The 20291-nt window shown below is 55.7% G+C and overlaps 1 protein-coding gene and 1 long non-coding RNA gene across 3 annotated transcripts; both read left to right on the top strand.

The window, feature by feature from the left end:
* Nucleotides 1–639: 639 nt before the first annotated feature.
* Nucleotides 640–6513, top strand: LOC130858724 (uncharacterized). The gene is made up of 3 exons (XR_009055102.1): nucleotides 640–746; nucleotides 4357–4583; nucleotides 4702–6513. It is a non-coding gene; the product is annotated as an uncharacterized LOC130858724 (long non-coding RNA).
* A 4601-nt stretch (nucleotides 6514–11114) lies between these two features.
* PTMA (prothymosin alpha) lies at nucleotides 11115–16076 on the top strand. Of its 2 annotated transcripts, none has more exons than XM_057745659.1 (5): nucleotides 11115–11247; nucleotides 14060–14131; nucleotides 14388–14481; nucleotides 14970–15043; nucleotides 15321–16076. In XM_057745659.1, the coding sequence occupies exons 1-5, from the start codon at nucleotides 11203–11205 to the stop codon at nucleotides 15366–15368; spliced, it is 333 nt and encodes a 110-aa protein (XP_057601642.1). In that variant the 5' UTR covers nucleotides 11115–11202; the 3' UTR covers nucleotides 15369–16076. The 2 variants fall into 2 exon arrangements, with proteins under 2 accessions (XP_057601642.1, XP_057601641.1); XM_057745658.1 differs by having other exon boundaries at nucleotides 14385–14481.
* The last annotated feature ends 4215 nt before the right edge of the window (nucleotides 16077–20291 follow it).

Below are 20291 nucleotides of genomic sequence, written 5' to 3'. Positions count from 1 at the left end.
CTTCAGTATTTGTGGCTCCCAGGCTCTAAAGCGCAGGCTCAGTAGTTGTGGCGCACGGGGCTTTGTTGCTCCACAGCATGTGGATCTTCCCAGCCCAGGCATCGAACCCCTGTCCCCTGCATTGGCAGGCAGATTCTTAACCACTGTGCCACCAGGGAAGTCCCTCCCCTGGGTTCTTGCTGCTGTGGCCTTCATCACACTCAGTGTGTACCTTCCCAACTGTGCCTGCCTCCTTCACTGGGTGGTGACCAGGGTAGGGAGCATCTGTGTGTGTGTGTGTGTGTGTGTGTGTGTATGCTAACAATTAAGATGGTTTAAAAATTCAGAACAGTACAAAGGAAAATAAAGCAAACACCTGTGTACCTGCAGAGACCGGCTTTGTGCTCCAGCCCTTAGGTGGGAGGGATGCTTGCATCACTGCAAACACTGCAGACACATGCTCATGTCTGCACATGCATGGACACACATGACTGGCTCATACTCACAAAACATGTCTTCAGACATGGCTGTGTGTTCACAGTTGCACTTCCAAGGCACGTGCACACCCATAATCGGGAGGTGGAAGGACTGGGATGGGGCCTGGTCCAAAGAAGAGAAGCTGGGCCAAGGCCAGGGGTGTGGCTGCTGTGTGCCTGTCTGCCGAGGGTTTCCAGGCCAGCACCAGGCCTGCCCCTGGCTGCCATTCTCACTCAGTGCTTCTGTCTTGATAGGCAAGGCAGGCTCCCCCACCTACCGGGAGCCCACAGGTAAGTCACCAGGGTTGGGGCTCCCTGACTCTATTTCTGGGATTTCAGGCTGTGACATTTGGCTCTTTCCTGGCCTTTCCTACTGGCCCCTCTGCCTCCTATAGCTTCCGGCAGCCGGGAGGTGGCAGGCAGCCCTGGCTCCTGGATGACTTACACACGGGCGCAGCCACCATGGACAGATAAAGACTGAGGTCCCCTGGGAGGGGGACCTGAGGGCAGGGATCAGAGCTTTCAGGGCAGAGCTGGGTGACCTTGGGGCTAATAACACCAACTGCTCTGCCACAGTTTCTTCAAAGGCAACAAATCACGAGCTTTGTGTGCTGAGAAGTTACTACCAAGTAATAATAACAGTTACCAACAGACTCTAAGTTGCGGGTTGCTTTCTATTGAGATGTGAACAACGTGACCGCTGCCCAGTGTCCTGGAAGAGCTCAGATCCCTCTCCCCATATTTCAGGAGCAGTTCAGCTCTCTCCATCTGACCCCAGCGCAACTCCAGGCCCACGCAGGCACATCCGGGGCTTCAGGTGCGCAGCTGGACTCGAAGGCTCTGAGCCTCAGTCTGCAGCTGGGGATTTGAAGAGTGTCCCCTCCGCATCTCACTGGGAATTTGTGAGGCCCTCAGCGTCCTGCGCCTTCCCCAGGGAGCCAGTTCAGGGAGGGAGGGGGCGCCAGGCGGGGTGGTGGCTCTTCCTAGCCTGCCTTTGGGTTCTCTGAGGGACCAGTCCAGGCTCAGCCAGGGAACATCCAGGTTGACAGTGCCAGGAAAGGGGCAGGGAGGCTGTGGGTGGCTCCTGTATTCTGAGCTCCTGCAGCTCGTTCCTGGGAGGGCTGGACCACACTTCCTTGGGCTGAACAGCATGCCAACATTTGGGATACTCCTGTCACATGAGGAAAGAGCCAAATCTGAATTATTTGGTGTAAGTACCATTGAGGGGGCCATGGAGAGGGGTGGCTGATTTTTCACTCATCCTTAAATAATGTAACGAATTTTACCATTTCTTGGAAAGTCCTCCAAAAGACAAGAGAATGGTAACAGAAAAATGGAGTGGGATGGAAGGGAAGTGGGGGGGCAGGGAGTAGACTCACCCAGCCATGTCAGGGCAGGTGGGGTGCTGGGAAGGGCTGGGAGAGTCGGGGACAGCCACTCATGGAGCCAGGGCAGGGCCCGAGGGAGGCCAGCGCTGGGCAGCTGGGGTGGTGTGGAATGACCTGTCTCCACCCCGCCAGTTCCCTCCGGGGGCCTCCATTTCCTTTTCTGTAAAATGGGGCACCTACCTGAATTGGTGTGAGGCTTAAACGGCATAACCTGAGAGAAAGTGCTTGGTATAAAGGGCTCTAGCCTGTTTAGTTAATTATCAGGTTAATTAATTTAGGCCTTGGTTCTAGAGTTCATAGAAATACTTAAAGGCCAACAGAAAAAAAAAGTCACTGAAGTTGGGCTAAGGGAAAATAGGGTAGGAAGTAAGAGGGGGTAGGGTCAGTGCCATCAACCTTGGGGTGTGCTCCAGAGCCCAGAAGTGCCCCAAGATGGGGCTGGGCTCTGACAGCCCAGACAGAGAGGGAAATATGCTTAGTTACAAGACACAGAGGGTCTTTAAAGAAAAACCGAAGCAAGTTATTTGGGAGAAGTCTTTTTTTTTTTTTGGTGGCACCCTCAGCAGTGAAAGGGAGGCGTCCTAACCACTGGACTACCAGGGAATTCCCCAGCAGAAGTCTTAGGAGGGTATAACTGATTCCCATTTTACACGTGAGAAAACCAAAGCTCACGGAGGTTAAATTGTGCCCAAGGGCGCATGCTAAGCCACAGAGGCCAGTGAGGAACCCTGGTCTGATGGGCTCTTGCCCCACCTCCCCCAAAGAGGACAGCAGCGGGACCTGGAGTTTGCGCTTCTAACCACCAGACTACACTGCCCTGCTAGTGCTGAGGCCTGAGAGGAATTTGTCCTGTGGGTCGCTATAAAAGGAACATTGTGCAATGTTGTATTTCCACAGCCCAGAGCAAGGCCATGGTCAATGGTAGCCTGGAAAAATGTTTAAGGCATTGTTGCCAATTGTCTACTGATGTCACGAAAAAGCTCAATGGAACAGCCTGGGAGTATTTAGTTTTCAGTAGGCTAACTTTCTGGTGAACCCTTGGCAACAAACAGTTGCAAAATGCCGTTCTCCCCAGGTCATCATATCCCACCAGAAAGAATCTTGCCTCATAACCAGAAAGCACTCATCTGGGAAGGCCTCTCTGCCCCTTCTGCAACCTGAGAGGCATCTGCTGGGGGATAAGCGCCTCAGCTGGTGAAAATAAACTCCTTACCAATTGATAGAGGAAAGCCCAGGATCCTGTCCACCCTGTTCAAAGAGGTGGGGGTGGGCGCACGCTGATGGGGGTAGGATTACTTGTGACCAATGACTTTTCCCTTTGAAACAGAGAGAGAGAGAGAGAGCACGTGAGAGAGAGCTTGTATTCTATCTTTTTAAAATTTTTATTGGAGAATAGTTGATTTACAATGTTGTGTTAGTTTCTGCTGTACAGCAAGGTGAATCAGTTATACATATATCCACTCTTTTTAAAATTCTTTCCCTATATGCACCTGGTTTTAAAGCCCAGCTCTGCCATGTACTTTGGGTAACACCCACCCACTCTGTGCCTCAGTGTCCTCTTTTGTGAGGTGGGGATGACAAGCCTCAGAAGACTGAGTGAGTTACTGTGGGTCTAGAATTCAGAACAATGTCTGGCCCAGACTTTATTCAGTAAGCAGGAGCTGCTTTTCTCACATGGCCTGTCTACCGCTTACACCTCAACATGCTGGGGTTGCAGCTGTGTCACTCACTTGGGCCCTGGTGCGGCAGGTCTTCAGGATTCTAGCCCAGTAGTCATGCCCTAAGGTGGAAGGGCACACTTGGAATGTCTCTGCTTGATTGGAGCAAGGCAGGTTTCAGAAGCACCCTCTTTCCTCTGACCCTCCTGCCCCACTTTTTTGTTCATGTGCCTGCCTGGCTGGTCTCTATGTTGGAGCTGCCCAGACTCTCTCGCCCCTGTTCTCTCCCTTACATCTTCCCCTGACTTCAGGCTCTTACCAAGCCCCACTTGCTCCAGGAAGCACCCCTAACCCCTCTGCTCTGCCCTGGCATTTGAATTTTTAGAGCTGGTGTCAGCCGGGGCCCCAGTCATTCATTGAGAGGGAGGGTAGGTGGCATGGAGCCCTGGCAGCCAGGGCCAAGGGGGCTCTATTCCTGGCCAGGGGCCACTCTGCTGGCAAATCAGGCTCCTATTCTGGGTCCCAATGTCTTCACCTGTAGAATGGGGCTCTTTCCCATCCTCTCCATCTGCAGGGGTGCTTGCCCTAACTGTTTGAAGTGTGTTCAATTTTTCTCTTCTCCTTTGGTACGAAGCAGGCGTTAGCACCAGGATTGGGGCTGGCTCAGTGGAACGTCAGGCCCAATTCCATTTGATTCAGAGCAACTGAATGGTCATTTCTTGATGAAGTGTAGCCAGATGTATAAGGCACAGGGCCACACTGAGTGGGGACCCAACCAGACATGCACCTGCCACCCCCAGCCTGCAGGGAGGGGAGCACTTGCACAATATGCCCAGAAATCCCCTCTCATTTCAGCCCAAATGATGGGAACAAGGTGAGGAGGTAAAGAGACTTGCCTAGAACCAGCATCCATCAAGCCTAGGAGTGGTCCTCCAGTCCCTGGCGCACTCTGCTCCTGCTGGTGGCCCTGTGAGGAAGAGAAGTGGGACTGAAGAGAGAAATCATGGAGAACTGCCACCACTGCCATGTGACAGCCTTCCACGAAGCTGAAAGCTTTCAGTGACCAGAAACTGGGGTTCTCAGTTAAGGACATTTCTTAATGCTCATCCTTCCCTGCTTTGAGAGCTGTTTCATTTCATGCAGGCTCACTTATTAACATTAATCATTAATTTCTAATTTCCCTTTTATTTGTTTCTTCAGGTATTCAGAACACATTTTACTTGTATCATGAATGCTCCTTGTTTAATAATAGTGGTGACTTCTGAAGAACATTCTGGAATACATTTTATCATCCTGAAAATCTTAACTGAGGAAACCTCCAACCTATCACATATGGCCCAAGAGGAGACTGGTTTCTACCAAGGTGATAAATACTTCAGGGGGGTCTCAAAACCATGTCTTGGCCAAGGACTTTGCACCCCAGAGCGCTGTGGCCCTGTGAACAATGCAGGATGGCGTGGGGACCAACAGCCATGCTGTTCTCTCCCTGGGACCCGGGCCGCATTCTTCCCTCTGCTTAGCGAGTTCGGGAAAACCGAGGCCTTGCCAGCAGCCAGGTGGATGGGGAGGTGCCTGGCCTATGCTCCTGAGGTAACACTCGTCAAGCACCTAAGTGGCAAGAGAGAATGGCCTGCCCTGGAGAAAGCTGCTAAGAGCCAGCAAAGAGTCACAATTCCAGGCCTGGCCACGACGCAGCACGTTGAGAACATGCTGCAGCTGAGGAGGCATTGGGGGCTCCCAGTTCAGGTGCGGCAGCTCTGGCTTTCCTCTCAGGCTTTAAATGCACGTGGAGCTCGAACTTCCCTAGGAAAGGTGCTGCCACCTTTCTTTCCCTTCCCTGGGGAGGTTTGAGTTCTGGGATAATGTTTCCTCCTGTTTTGAGATTTTCCTATAGAATTGCCCACGTGAGAGCCTCACTTTTTTTCCCCTGTGAAATTCTCAGAAAACCTCTGGGAGGAGAGAACATTTTTTTTAAAGGAGCCTGAGAAATCTCCTCCCCTAGTTCTAGAGACCCTCCCTCCCACCTGGATCTGGAAGCCAACAGATTCCTGTGCTCACAACCATCACTGCACATGGCAGCTGTGAGCCCTCCCGGGAGGGCGCGGGAGGTCCTGATCCCCGCATCGCCAGCTTCCTCTGTGATCTTCCCTAAGCCCCTCAATCCTTCTGCTCTGCCATGTGCAAACCAAATGCTCCCAGTGTCACCCTGGCTTCTCCATGGCAGAGAAGCAGAATCCAAGCAGGAAGCTGTTTTGGGATTAAGGGCTACAGGACCCTTCTTCCTGACAGTGCGTCACAGATTTCTTCAGAAATGCCTTACCATCATGTGAGTAAGGACCCATCCAGGGTAATCAACGCACCTGCTGGTGCGTCCAGGAGTTTCCTGGTTGTAGCACTGAGTTCTGCCTCCTGAAACAACCCAGACAGTTGGTCACCCTGTCTGTACTCCCCTTAGGTGTTAAAAAGTGAATAGCTCCTGGCTGGTGGTGGGTCCTCCACCCCTCATACCTTCTCCCCCCCAAACAAGACTGGGGGAGGCTCCTCCAACAGGGGTGAAAGAAAGGTAGAAAAGACCCATTTGAGTTTGAGAAGAGGAGAGAGGAAGCTTCAAGATGTCAGAGCCTGCCTCTCCCAACTTCAGGCTTAACTGGGCTGGGATTTCTGGCCTGGCCCAGAGAACCTAGCCCCTCAGCTGGGGCCCACTCTTGGCTCCTGTCTTGTTGGCTTCCACGTGGGGCTGGGTGGCAGGAAGGAACAGGTGTGGAGATGCCCTGTTAAATGCCTCCTCACGGTCACATACCTGTTAAACCTTTCTTCGGGCGCACTGCTCTCGCAGGCTTTCTCTGGCAGGGCGGCAGGGCGTGTGCCCACCCACATGCTCCCCCAGACAGTACCTTCACCTGCTCCTGTGATGCTGGGCCCACGCACTCACAAACGGTACCCAGAGCTTAAGCAAAACACCCACTTGAGCTATGCAAATAGGTGCACGTGCACGCGCGCGCGCGCGCACACACACACACACACACACACACACACACACACACACACTACACACTACACACGATAGATGCAGGGAAGAAATAGCACAGGCCGGCAGAAGATTCCCGGAGACACCATGGCATGAGTGTGCTCAGGGGATGGCAGTAGCCTTGTACACAGCACACACCTCTCCCCCAGCCTCCTCAGCGCGTCTCCAACCAGGACTCCAGTTTGGCATCAGTTCGGAGCAGGCCCTGAACTTCAAGAGATGTTCCCCACCCTCTCCCTGCCAGGCAGGAGCCTTTGGGTGGCCAGACCTGTGTGGGTATCAGGGCCTTTTGGCACAGCTCCCAGGGAGAACGGGCAGGCCCAGGCGTGCTGCACAAGAGAGCAGGCGTGTGGGGGGTGGCTCTTACACAATCCCACCCGGGCTCGGCAGGGCGGGAGAGTTGAAAGGCCCCTGGCAGCTCCCCAGGCCCTGATGCCTGGGCAAGGAAACCACAGCCTGAAACTCCTGGTTTCTAAAGGCGGGATTTTTTTGAGGCCTGTTCCACGCAGGCTGTCTCTCAGGCTCTGTCATTCCTCTGAGGCCAGAGGGGCTGCCAAGCATGTTGGGCACCGACTCACAAGCTTCCAGAAACTCAGCTAGGCCGGTGCCCTCATTTCTCACCGAGTATGGGAAGAATTTGCTGAAGACATTGTTCCTTTGTCCAGAGTCCTGCAAAAACTGTGAAACCAACCCACTCAGGTACAGATGGCAGCTGGAAAATGGAGTCCTGAGAACACTGACAGTTTTCCTGGATGTGCCAGACCCTATTTAAAGCACTTTCTGAATATTAACTTGTTCAGTTCCCACCATAACCATGGAAAGTAGGTACTATTTTTGTCGTCTCCATTTTTTAGAGGTGAGGAAGTAACTCTCCCAAATTCACACAGCTAGCATGTGGCAGGACTGGGATTTGAACCCAGGCAGCTTTACCAGCATTTATAGTCTTTCTGGTCTTTTGGGAATCAAAATTGTGAGATGACCAATTAGGAATATGTTGGAAATGGCTCAGGAGCAAGAATAGCAAACTTAAGTGCCTACAGGGCCAGGCAAGTGAAATAAGTGTGTGCCTCAGGCCAGCCGGGAGAGGCCTGTTGTCCAACTAAGAGTGTGTAAGCAACCCAGCCAGTGTCCCTAATGCAAATTCCCTAAAAACAAAACTTGTCTGGAGGCCATCTGGGTCCCCTGGCTTAGAGCAGCTCTAACCTAAGCCCAGTGCACCTCAGGCTGTAAACAGACCAGGGACAGGAAATGTGGGATACCAGGGCATACCAGTTTGTCTTGGGGGTGGGTGGGTGAGTTTGAAAGGCCACAGAGGCAGCAAAGGGCAGAGATGCATCAGTAAGTGAAAGTGATAGGGGATGGCAAGAATGACCTGTTCAGAAACAGCAAAGGAGGTAAGGGGTTGCCTGTCACTGGAGGAATGAAGCTCTTGATTAGCCTAAATAACCTGCTCACTTATGGACTATCAAATACCACACTCCTATGGCAGGATGGAGGTCCAAGTCCCCTTCTGATGCATGGCTCATCTAACTACACGGATTCCTCCATTCTAGGGTTTTAGCCTCAACTTGGTCACTGAATTCACCTGGTTACTCCAAGTCCCTTGGTATAATCCCTTGGTCTGTTTTCTTGACTTGTTACAAGGAGAGTGATATCACCTTAGAGGTTAAACCTATAAATTTGCTGATTTTCAATTGTTTTGGACCTATAAAAAACATCAGTTTTACATAATTTAATCCTATAATTGTCCTACCTACTTTGGAAGGTGTGGAGAATAAATGAAAGTCTTGAAGCACAAGCCAAAGGCTCACTGCCATGTACATACCAGGCACTCAGTGAGTGCTCGGTGAAGGTAAATGCTGGTTCCAGAACCAGGTGGACATTATTAGCCTGCCTTACCCACTTCTAGCAAAGTCAGCTGCATAGGGACAGGGTCAGGCAAAGCAGTTCTCCGAGGGAAATTCACATTCATCCAGTTCCTCCCAGGACTCCCCGGGGACCCCCCATGATGGCCAGAATCCAGAAGAGTCATGCCCAGTTTTCAGCCGTGGACACAGAGACGACTGCCCAAGGCCACTACCCAGACAGGGAAGAAGACTCAATTGCTTAAATGCGGCACAGAACAAGCTCTCAATGCATCCGGGTTTTGTGGACTAAACAACCCCCTCCAGGATCACCAGAGTTTAATGGTTGCGCCGCAGGTCGAAGGCGCTCTTCTACCCCCATTTATGATGGCTCACAGTCTCTCCACTTATCGGATAGTGTGACACAAAGGAAGGGTCGCAGCTGCAGCGTCCAAGGAGACCCTTCCTCCTTTGGGGCGAAGGGCGGTCTCATGTCCGCGTCGCAATAAAGGCAACTGACTGCGGGCGGGAGCGGACCGAACAAAAGGTTGGGACGCGTGGTCCTCGGGGACACCACTGCGAGTCCCTTGCATTGGCGCGCGCGCCCGCCCTAGGGAGAATCCCACCTCCAGCCATTGGGGCGCCCCGGGGCAGGGCGGGCGCCCCCCCCCGCCGCTGCGTAACCGGGACGGGATGGCGACCGCCAGGCAGCGGGAGGTGGCGCGGTGCCTCTGCCCTGTCCAACACCTGCCCCACGTTTCTCCCGGCAAAAGGACAGGGAGCCCGGGCCTCTCTCTCCCCAAAGGGCAATTCGCTCGGGAAAGCCCCCACAGGCCAGCGGCCACACTGGCAGATGTAAACGGGGGTGCGGGCCTGACGCGCGAGGGATAGGGAGAGCGGGAGGGGGCCCAGACCTGGATGGCGACCCGGCACTCCGAGCCTGCTCCTGGCTGGGCAGCGGAGTCCCGGGCCTGGGGAGACAGCCGGGCAAGGGCGGGGTGAGCTCAGTGAAGGGGGTCTCGCGGTGGGAATGGGCCCCTGACCTAAGAAAACCAAGAAGGGCGACCCACTCAGTCTCTCCTCTCGCCCAGGATCTCAAGCACTGCTGGACTTGGCATCCGTCCCTCCTCCGTGATCCCAGACTCCGGGTTTTCTCAATTCCCAACTCGTCCCCAAGAGACAGACAGCGGAACCAACCAATGGTAGGACGCAAAGCGTCAACTTTGTGTTCGCCCGCCACTCTCAGCCAGTGTGCACTCGCTTCTCGCGAGTCCCGCCTTCCGTGTCGGGCGCCCCCTTCTGGCAACACCAGTATGAACCCTATCTGTCGCCATCTTGTGTGTGGCACAGGTATTTTTCTGGAATGTCTTTCCACTTACTCTTATCCTTTCTCCCACACAGCGGGTTGCTTAGTTCGACAGCCAAGTGAGATGGTGATAAGGAGAGTGTAGTCTACAGTTTTCCGATCGGCTGAGTGGGTTGGGTCGCCACGTCACGCAACGCTTGCCGCGTCCAACGCCATCTTGAGTGTGGCATCTTGATGGTTCCTTTCTTCGGGCTCCGCGTGTTCCCTAAATGGCGCCCCAAACTTCAAGGAACCCCCAAGGACTAGCCCAACTGAATAAGGGATGATTATTTCCCCATGCATAACCCTGCAAAGAATAAGTTCATGTGCCCTTCGCAGAGCCTTAAGTGGAGTGGGAGAGTAATAGACTCGAAGGCCGGGCCCTGGAAGGATCCCAGTAGCTGTCGCGACGGCAGTGACAGCTCGGGGCAGCCGCAAACCAGAAACCTGAAGTGCGGGGACCGTTATGTGGTGCGACGCCGGAGGGCTGTCCTGCTCGAGGGCAGAGCCCACACCGGCCCTGGAGTCCCCTCGATGCACGAATCCCCGAGTGTGCGTGCTTGGCACGGAGCCCACTCGTCGGCTGGCTTAGGCTGCGGACGCCAGGGCTGGTAGTGGGCGGCGGGGTCACCTTCCTAAAGACTGCGGGCGCCCGGAGCTGGGCAGAGGGGGTGGACGTGGCAGAGGACGGGGCGGCCCAAGTACCCGGGTCTTGGCTTCATGCCTTCATCGCTCGTCGTGGGGCTTCCGCCGACTAGCGCTGGGACAATTCATGGGGGAATGTGCCAAGGCGCGGGGGGCGGGCATCTCCACGGGCACTATTCAGGGCACCGCCCGGGGCGAGCACAGCCCAGCACCCGGCCTTCCCCTCCCCCTCGCTGGCAGCCGTCGCGAGGGCCGGCCGCCGCCTCCTCTTCCCTCCCCCTCCTTCCGAGCAACCGCGGGGAGGGGTGAGGATGGGGGGGGCTGGGCGGGCAGCTTTGCCGCGCTTTGGCTTTCTGCGTCAGCAGCCCCAAGCAAAACAGCGGCGGGAGCGCGCCCCGAGGGCGAGCGCGCGCCCCTCCCCCACAGCATTAGTGCCGCCGAGACCCAGCAAACTCAGGCCCTGAATGACAGTACGGCCGGCGACTGCGCAGCGCGGGACACACCAAGGCACTGCCGCTTTAAGCATGCTTGCCCATTGTTCGGAATCGAGCCAATGAGCGAGCGCCCGCTCCCTGCTTTCAGCCAATAGCATTCGGGCTAGGGAGGACGAGCGCCGCCCACTAATCTATATTAAAGGTTCTGGCGCCGCGTGAGTTCCCCACTGGCTGCTCTGAAAAGCCATCTTTGCATTGTTCTGTGTCCGGCTCCTCGCTCGCCGCAGCCACCTCTGCCGCGCGCCTCCGCCGCCGCCGCCGCGGACTCCGGCAGCTTTATCGCCAGAGTCCTCGAACTCCCGCTTTCTTTTTATTTCGCTGCATCGGATCACCGGCGTGCCCATCATGTCAGACACGGCCGTGGACACCAGCTCCGAGATCACCACCAAGGTGAGGTTAGACGCCGCCCGCCCCTTTGGGGTCCGCGCGCCGCCACCCCCGGAGCGGTGTTTGGCGCGCAGCACCAGGGTGCCCCGAGCCTGCTGTTGCTCCCTTCTGTGGGGAGCCCGCCTTCCCCCAGTCTAGGCTCCCAGGCAGCCCAGTCTTTGTGCGTGCGGGGGAGGGGGCGGGAAGCACCGCGGGCAAACGTGATGTCCGTCGGGGAGTGGGCCGGGAGCCCTCAGGGACGCGGAGGGTCGGGTGCGGAGGCGGAGAGATTCAAGGGGAGGCTGCTCCACGGCTCCCGAAACTTGTCTGTGACTCGTCTGAGTGGCGGCGGGAGGATAGGGGCCGGTCTGGGGGTCGTCGGCCCGCGGGGCGCACGGAAATAACTTTGAAACTCGAGCGCGTTTGGAATCGGAAGTGCTGGGGGGGCGCGTGTGCGGGCGCGGGCCGGCTGCGGAAAGTGCCGGCTCCGCGGCGAGCGCCCGCCGGCGGCGCTGCTCTTTGTTCGGCGCCGGGCCGCCGCGTTTCGCGCCTTGTAGTGGGTCAGACAAGGTTTATCTGGACTACGCTCTGATAAGGCAGAGTAGGGCGGCGGGCCGCGGCGTCAGTTGTCTCCGCGGAGGTGTGAAGGTTTTCTCCGCCCTGGGTGTCCTCGGGCAGTCGGGGACGGGCGTCCGGGGTGGGGGGAATGTGCCGGGATCGGCCGCCCGGCCTCAGTAATTCTCCAGCGGTACCGGGTTTGACTGAGGAGGAGGCGAGCCCACGCGCTGGAGGGGAGGAAACGGAAAGTGAAGGAGCGGCGCGCCGGGGCGATGATGGGCGCCCCCCGCGGCTGCCCGCGGGCACCGTATGTGCGGCTGCTCCGGGGCTACGCGGGCGAACAAAAGCTGCGGCCGTAACTGCCTTGTTACGGGGTCGAGCCGGGCGCCGGAGGCTGTTGGGGCCCGGTGCTGCGGATTCACTGCCCTCGGATGTGAGGTCCTGCGCGTTTGGCGCAGCTCCGCTCCTGCGCGCCGCGTCGGTCCCGCAGGCTGTCCCGGGGAGTGTCTCCGCCCTCGGCGGGAGCACGGCACTTTGAGGAGGGACCGCTTTTTTTATCCTTCGGTTCTTGTCCGCGTGTCTCTCGTGCCTCTGCGGGGATAGGCGCGAGTCACCTTGGCGTCTCCTTAATCCCTGTGTCCCTGGCGTCACCTCTGGTTCTCTCCCAGAGGGACGACTCCCCCGGAGGAGCGGAGCTTGGGATCCGGATCTCCGCAGGGGCTCCCTCCGGCCTTCTCTGGGCCCAGGCAGGGAACTAGTTTGGAGGAGAGGGTCGGTCCTCTCCAACGCGGTCGTTGCCTTTCCTCCGAGGTGATTTCTCGCTAGGAGCAGTAAATATCTCTGGAGTGCTTCTCTGACGGTCTCGGGCTGTGGGAGTAAAAAAGCCCCGCGGACTTCGGGGCGGCCTCCTGCAGGACTTTGCCCGCCAAATACAGAGACGCAGACCCCGCGCATCTAGGCCTGGTGGGGGCAGGCGGCGGGGGTGTCCAGAGGCCCGGAAAAACTGGAGAGCAACTGGCGCGCCTTCCCCGGTGCCAATGCAGCCCGCGGGTGCCGGGTCTCCAGGGTCAGGGGCGCACTTGGCGGCCCCGGGCCACGTGCTCCGCGCGCGCGGTGCGTGCAAAGGCCCGCGCGCAAAGCCCGCCGGGCGGGGGTGCGCGCCTGCGCGCCGCGACCTCCCCGCCCCCACAGCTCCCCGGGGCTCCGGCCGCCAGGGGGCGGGAGCGGGCGGCGCCGCGGTCCGCGGTGGTCTGGACGGGGAGAACCAGGAGGAAGGGGCCTGCAGGTGCCCTGGGGCTGTTTGCAGGACAGCAGCTGAGCGGACCCCCGCCCCCGGACCGCTCGACGCCTGTTCGTGATGGCGGCGGAGTCTGCCGCACTGGGTGGAAAAAGTTACAGAGCTTTTGGGTGTCCGCGGCGGCGCTGCCCTTTGGAATCCGGGCCGTGTCCGCCTCGCGAGGCGCGCTCCGATGGACACAGAGCAGACCCGCGGACGGGCGAGAGAGGCCCGGAGGGAAATCCGGTGCCGCGGGCGGCGCTCCTCTTAGTGCGGAAGGGCCTCGCTCGGGCCCAGGAGAGCTTCGCCTGAGCCCGCGCGTATTTCCAGGCAATGGTGTGCCGCCTCCTGGGACAGTTGTCGGGTATGGAGGGCTTGGCGGGATTCCGATTCTTTAAAAAGAAAACAAAACCCCACAGTGTTGCACTTGCCAGGTCCTGGGCTACTGAGGGCTTGGAGCGCGGGGCCTCTGGCTGGTGAGGCGGCGTCCCCAGTTTTGCCGGTTCGCTCCCTCCCATTCCCTTCCCAGGCTAGCTAGTCCACCTCGGGGAGTCTTCCCGCAGTCTCAGGGCCCTCCCCACGCTACCTTATTTATTTATGGAGCATACCTGTTGTCTTCCAAGAAGGATTTTTGAGAGGTGGAGCTCCCTCTGGTCGGAAACAAGTCTGTGGTGATTGTGTGAGTGAAGTGTTCCCCGGCTTGTCCGCCCGGCCAGACAGGTTTCAGGCTGTGGTGCCACATGGCTCTTTTCTTAAGAAGCATGAGTAAAGGGGCAGTGGAAACAGTCATCGTGGGCCCTGATTTTAAAGTTTCATTTTAAGGGTTGAGAGGTAGGACAAAATCCTAACCACAGACACCCAGTGCTGCCTCCACCTGTAACGTTTAACTTTTAATTTTGGACACCCAGATCAGCACTGGATCCTTCGTATTTGTAGGCCTGGGCCCCTTTGCCAGCCCTGGGTTGCTCAAAAGACTTATTGGTTCCCTTTTCCTTTTTGAAGGACTTAAAAGAGAAGAAGGAAGTTGTGGAGGAGGCGGAGAATGGGAGAGAGGCACCTGCTAATGGAAATGCTGTGAGTGTCCACCTTGGTCATGACCCCTAGCAGTTCCTGGCTGAGGTTTCTTACTTAGACTTTGGGCTTTACCCATGGTGGGGGGAGGGCCCGAGGCCTTGGACAGGTCTGTGTCAGGATCTCTTGGAGCTTCAGGGGGCATCTTTGGAGTGGTGTCTTCTGGTCTGTAGAAGCATTGGGCAAGATTTGGAAGAAGGGATGGAGCAGAGGGACGTTTTGTTCTGGTCAATAAGCTGGTCTGTTTTCTGTCGAGGAGAATGAGGAAAATGGGGAGCAGGAGGCCGACAATGAGGTAGATGAAGAAGAAGAAGAAGGTGGGGAGGAAGAGGAGGAGGAGGAGGAAGGTGATGGTGAGTAGGTTTGTCTGTCTTTTTTTGGGCACCTTTCCCTCATCTTCTTTCGCAAATGGGGAGAGATTGGGGGCTCTCTGGGGGTGGCAGGTCCAATGGATCGTATTCAACGGGGCTTGTACCTTCAGAGCCGGCATCTCCCTCCTTGCTTTAGGCTAGTGGTGTGGAGCTGTGTGCCACACACCACACTCACTCCCACTCCCACTGGAGAGTGTCCTCCACACACTGAGGTCTGGCTTCTCTGGCTTTTGCTTGACCTTTCTTTCCTCTGAAGACAAGATGCCGGCAATGTGGGTACCCTGACTGCCTAGTTTGTCAGATCAGGGACACTCAATCCTAGCAAGCCTAGTACTTGGAGATAGCCCAAGGAGCTGTGGTTTTCTTGTCCCCCTCCCCATTTCTGGTGGCCACTGGGTGGGAGGGTACCAAGATCCTCCCTGATTGGCCGAGGAAGGCAGAGAGGTTTAGCTGGGCTTTGATCTCTCCAGGTGAGGAAGAGGACGGAGATGAAGATGAGGAGGCTGAGGCAGCTACGGGCAAACGGGCAGCTGAAGATGATGAGGTGGGTCTGGTCTGGCTTGAGGAGGGGAGAGGGTTGGGTTCTGAGGCGCTAAAACTGGAGAGGCCGGTGGGATTTCAGTGGTTGTAGTTGGTGTGGTGTGTGGTCCTGAGTGGTTCTTTCCTCGTTTTGAGCAGGAACAGGAAGGAACATGGGCCCAGCTTCCCAGAGTCCTCTGGGGCTGCTTGTGCCTGGTCTTCACTCTGCCAGCAGGAGCTAAGGCAGTTGGTGGGTGGGCCTGATGAGTTGAAAGGGACCTTGACAATTTTTCCCTTCCTAGGATGATGATGTTGACACCAAGAAGCAGAAGACCGATGAGGATGACTAGACAGCAAAAAAGGAAAAGTTAAACTTAAAAAAAAAAAAAGGCCACCGTGACCTATTCACCCTCCACTTCCCGTCTCAGAATCTAAACGTGGTCACCTTCGAGTAGAGAGTCCCCGCCTGCCCGCCCGCCCACTGGTGGGCAGCGCCACCCGCAGATGACACCGCTCTCCACTACCCAACCAAAACCACAACGTGAATTTGCAACAGGGGAGGAAAAAAGAACCAAAACTTCCAAGGCCCTGCTTTTTTTCTTAAAGTACTTTAAAAAGGAAAATTTGTTTGTATTTTTTATTTACATTTTATATTTTTGTACATATTGTTAGGGGTCAGCCATTTTTAATGATCTCGGATGACCAAACCAGCCTTCGGAGCGTTCTCTGTCCTACTTCTGACTTTACTTGTGGTGTGACCATGTTCATTATAATCTCAAAGGAGAAAAAAAACCTTGTAAAAAAAATGAAAACAACAACAAAAAAAACAATCTTATTCCGAGCATTCCAGTAACTTTTTTTGTGTATGTACTTAGCTGTACTATAAGTAGTTGGTTTGTATGAGATGGTTAAAAAGGCCAAAGATAAAAGGTTTCTTTTTTTTCCTTTTTTTGTCTATGAAGTTGCTGTTTATTTTTTTTGGCCTGTTTGATGTATGTGTGAAACAATGTTGTCCAACAATAAACCGGAATTTTATTTTGCTGAGTTGTTCTAACAAAGCTGTCTCAAGCCTAGTTTTTCATTGGTTTCTTTGGGGGCAAGGAGAGGAGGGGAGGATCCTGAACTCCAGACCAGCCATCCTTCCCGGGGACAGTGGCTTGAGGACACCAGTTGTGGGGGGAGGTGTGCCCCTTGGGCAGCAGGGTCTGGTGGGTAGCCATGGTGGTCAAAGACTAAGCTGCAGTTGGCTAATGGGAGATGAGAGCATTGGAGCTACGGGCTGCCCACTTAACCAGCTTAAGCCTTCCTACAGAGTGTACAGAGAGCCTCTTCTCAGCTTAACCCAGGTTCCCTGGAAGGAGGCATATACACTCCCAGACACAGGGAAAAGGCTACATATGGAGCTGCCCTCTGGATCGGGGGGGGGGGGGGGGGGGGTGCGTGGGCTATCGGCCAAGTGTGAACCCAGGGCCAAAGATCCCAGAGATGCCACCTCCCCGTGGGACAGCTGATAGCTGTGACCTTCACCTCAGACCTCACTGCATTTTCCTGGCCACAGAATGGCTCCCCCTGGTGGTGACATGTGGCACATTCTGGTCCCTTAGAATATATCTTCCAGGGCACTGATGCAGACTTGCCCTTATTCTCCAAAGTCTGGGTTCCAGGAGTAACATACCTTAGTTGGTTGGGTGGGGGGCAACCTATCCCTTAAGCACACTTGGATGGTAGGTGAGCTGTTTCGATTTTCAGGCAGGTGAGCAGTGAGTCAGGAAAGCAAACTGGAGGAAGTGTGACCTCAAACTTAAGCTCGCTGAGAGAGGTGACTGTTAAGAGCCCTCTAAGAAACTTCTGGGGTCCACAGATGAGCTTCAGGGGCAGAAGCCCCCTGTAAGCACCCATGGTGTGAAGTGTGCCTTCTCTAGGGGTCAGGGAGGGTTGAAACCCCAGGGCTGGGGGTGCCAGGAATTTGCTTTCATCATAAGGTGGAGAGGCTGCAGGACCCACCTCTGCTGGCTGGATGACCTTGGCCTCCTTTTGTTCCCCCGAATTCACTTTCCTCAGCCTGGAGTACCCTTGGGTCTTTCCTGCAGGCCGAGGTGGCTGTGGGCAGAGGAGGGGTAAGGACCCAGAATCCACGCACCCTCCCTCCCCACCCCTGCCCTCTGACACTCTGGCTTTGTGGGGGTTCCTTGCCTAGCCTTTGAGCTGGCTGGGGTGGGGGCACTGCTTTATCACAAGAAAGGCCTTGGAACCCCAGCCCTTCCTGATGGGAGGAGACACTGGATATTTCATCTATACCCTTCTCCTTCCTCCCTCCCTCTCAGGCCCCTGCCATTTGCATGAAGGAGTCATCTGTCCTTAAGACAAGTTGGTGGGGGTGGGGGTGTGTTTGGAGGGGGGGGGATGTTAATAACCAGGTATCCATTTACAACTCCTTAAGGACAATCTATTTGTCCTTAAGGAACTGTAAATGGGCCACTGATAAGTGTGCTCTGAGCACTAGGACTAGGTGAACTGACAAAGCAGGGAGAGCTTCCTGGGGAGGTGGCATTGAAGGGCCATTGAGACTGGAGGGGCCAGAAGAATGAAAAAAAGATGTGGGTGGATGATTTGAAGGGTGGGGAGTAGCAGGGCTTGGGCAGCCCTAATGCAGGAGGCCATGGAGGGCACATGGGCAAAAGGGGCAGGCAGGGACAGGCAGTCTGAGCTGGTACCGAGGTAGGATTTGGGGAAGCCATGGAGGTTTTAAATAGGAAAGCTCCTTGGGAACCATTAAAGTGACAACTGCAGAGGTAGGGTTGGGGAGGAGGCTGGATTAAGGGAAAGTGCTGGGAGGGAGAGAACCGGGTACATTTAAATCATGTGGGTTAAAGCATCTAGACGCAGGATTGAATTAATTGGATGTTGGATGCAGTTCCCACCAAGGACCCCAGGCTCCGGCCTGAGCCCTCTGGCACAGGGAGGAGGCGTTTACCACTTGGAAGGGGCGGGAGACGGTCTGGACCCGCGTGGTGCCCTCACTGTGTTTGAGGCTGTTGTGTGCACAGGTCTGGAGGGCAGGAGAGAGGCCTGGTTCAGGCCACAGTAACCAAGGTGGAGGTGTGAACACGGTGGGCCAGGGCAAGGGCATAGCAAGAAGAGACAAGGCACTTCACACCAGGGAGCCCACCAAAATGGGTGCAGACCCTCCCAGTAAGTGACAGCTCTGAGACCAGAGCCACCTCTCCCTCTGCCCTATGCCTGGCCTCCCTTGCTCACCAGCCACAGCAGCCTCCTTGTGCCCGGGGCAAGCTTGATCCTCCCTCAGTACCTTTGCATTTGCTGTTCCTGCCACAGGAATGCCTGACTTCCAGACTGCTCTTTACTTGCTCCATGTTAGGTCTCAGTACTAATGTTATTTCCCTAGAGAGGCCTTCCCTGTTCCCCAATTCTCTCCCTTGGCCATACAGCAATTCTCACAATGTGAGCTTGTATATTTACCTGTTTGTTTGTTTTTTGGCTGTCCCCCACTGAGGTCAGGGGCCACTTCTTATTCATCAAGTTTTCCTGCACATGGTAAGTATTCTGTCCATTCCATTCATTTTTTCATTCATCCTTCTGCTTGCATATTTACCAAATGCTCTCTCTATCCAGTCACCATTCTAGGCTCTAGAGATCTGGAAAGGAACAGGACAGACACGACAGGACACCTCCTAGTGGTGGGACATCAGTCATTCCATACCTCATCTCCCCCACACTTGTGGTTTCTGCCAGGCGCCCATGTTCTGGGAGGGCCTTGCCCTTCACAGGGGCTGGAGCCTGTGGTGTGTGGAGTAAGGATGCAGTGTGGAGGTCCCAGGCTGCCTATGTCCCATTGAGATGTCCCCTAACTGCTGAGTCAAGGCCAGATCAAGGTTTTGGTACCAGGGACCCTTTGACCCTGTGTGCCCATCCCATGTGTCCTGCCAGGCTGGGCTGCTGGCCCCTCAAGGCAAGACTGGATGCTCTTTGTCCTGCCGCCCGGAGCAGCTCCTCCTGTGGATGTTCCCAAGGCCCTAGAAGGGGCCTAGAGGGGGTCCCTGAGGCAGGGGAAGGGGTCTAGGAAGACCACATAGCAGACAACATATGTAGGTGGGATCAGGTCTAACCCAGTTTGGAACAACAACCCCTAAAACCGCCAGAAAGGAGGACAGAAACTTAGTTAACCCTGTGCAAACACAGACATGCAGCCTTGTTAGTATGGAGCACATTAACTGAAGCTTTCTGGGTCTCTATCTCCTCCTCTGCACAAACGGAACAACAGCATGAGGCATGTGCCATGGCCCAGAGTTGCCTTTCTCAGGGTCTCGCCTCTGCACTGAGCTCCTGGCACTCCTTTTCCCATCCTCATTGCCTCACCCCTCCGGAGGTTTGGTCTGGAACAGTCCTTGTTGCCTTCAGCAGAACCCTCTTTTCTCTAGTCCTGAGCTTGGTACACAATTTATCACTACCTGGGATGTGGCCCAGGGTCACTTTGATTCTACCATAGTCTCCTCGGAGGCAAGGGCAGGGCCCCCAAGGAGCCCAAGTTGGAAGATTTGTGAGGAATGGGCGCCCTCTGGTGGACATAGAGGAACTGCATGTGGCTCCCCTGCGTTCTGCTCAGTCCAGGAAAGAGCCCGTCAGTGGGCCATGGTCCTAGGGAACACAGCCTCACCCCCACCCCCAACAACAACATCTTCCTCCCTCTCTGTTGCTGGAACCCCAGTAAGACATGAAAGTCAGTGGTCATTTCCCAAGCCTTCTCTCTGGGCAGCTGATGGCCCATCTCAGGGATCTGGTCCTTCTTTTCTTGAAGCGGAGATCCCAGGCCTCCCCAGAACCAGAGCTGAGGCCAGGGTTGCCTCCTTTGGAGTCATGGACCTTACCTGGGTTCTGCACCCCTGCACTCCCTCTTGTTTAGTTCTATTCAAATGCTTGGTGTGCAGAGCGCCCTCCTTGGGCAGGCTGAGCTCTTAGCTGTCTCTGAGCCCTGTTGTAGGACCTCTCACAGCGGCTGCTGCCCTGAGTACAGCCCTAGGGCCTTTGGCTGCTTGGAATTGGGGGTGGGGTCAGGGGTTCCCAGCTGCACTCCCTGGAACTCTGAGCTGCCTGCCAAGCTGCCCCAGACCCGAGTGTCAGGATCTGGTGTCGCCTCTCCAAAGCGCCATTGCTGGCCCAGGGGTCCAAAGGCCTCCTAGATCCCAGTCCTTCCAGGGCCCTGATGCCCAGCCTCCTTTGAGGCCTCCTATGTCCTGGATGCAGGCCAGTTCTGT

The sequence above is a fragment of the Hippopotamus amphibius genome, chromosome 8 (assembly GCF_030028045.1).
Source record: "Hippopotamus amphibius kiboko isolate mHipAmp2 chromosome 8, mHipAmp2.hap2, whole genome shotgun sequence".
Classification (NCBI taxonomy): domain Eukaryota; kingdom Metazoa; phylum Chordata; class Mammalia; order Artiodactyla; family Hippopotamidae; genus Hippopotamus; species Hippopotamus amphibius.
Note: the sequence above shows the minus strand (reverse complement) of the source record. Positions and strands in the feature narration are given on the sequence as shown.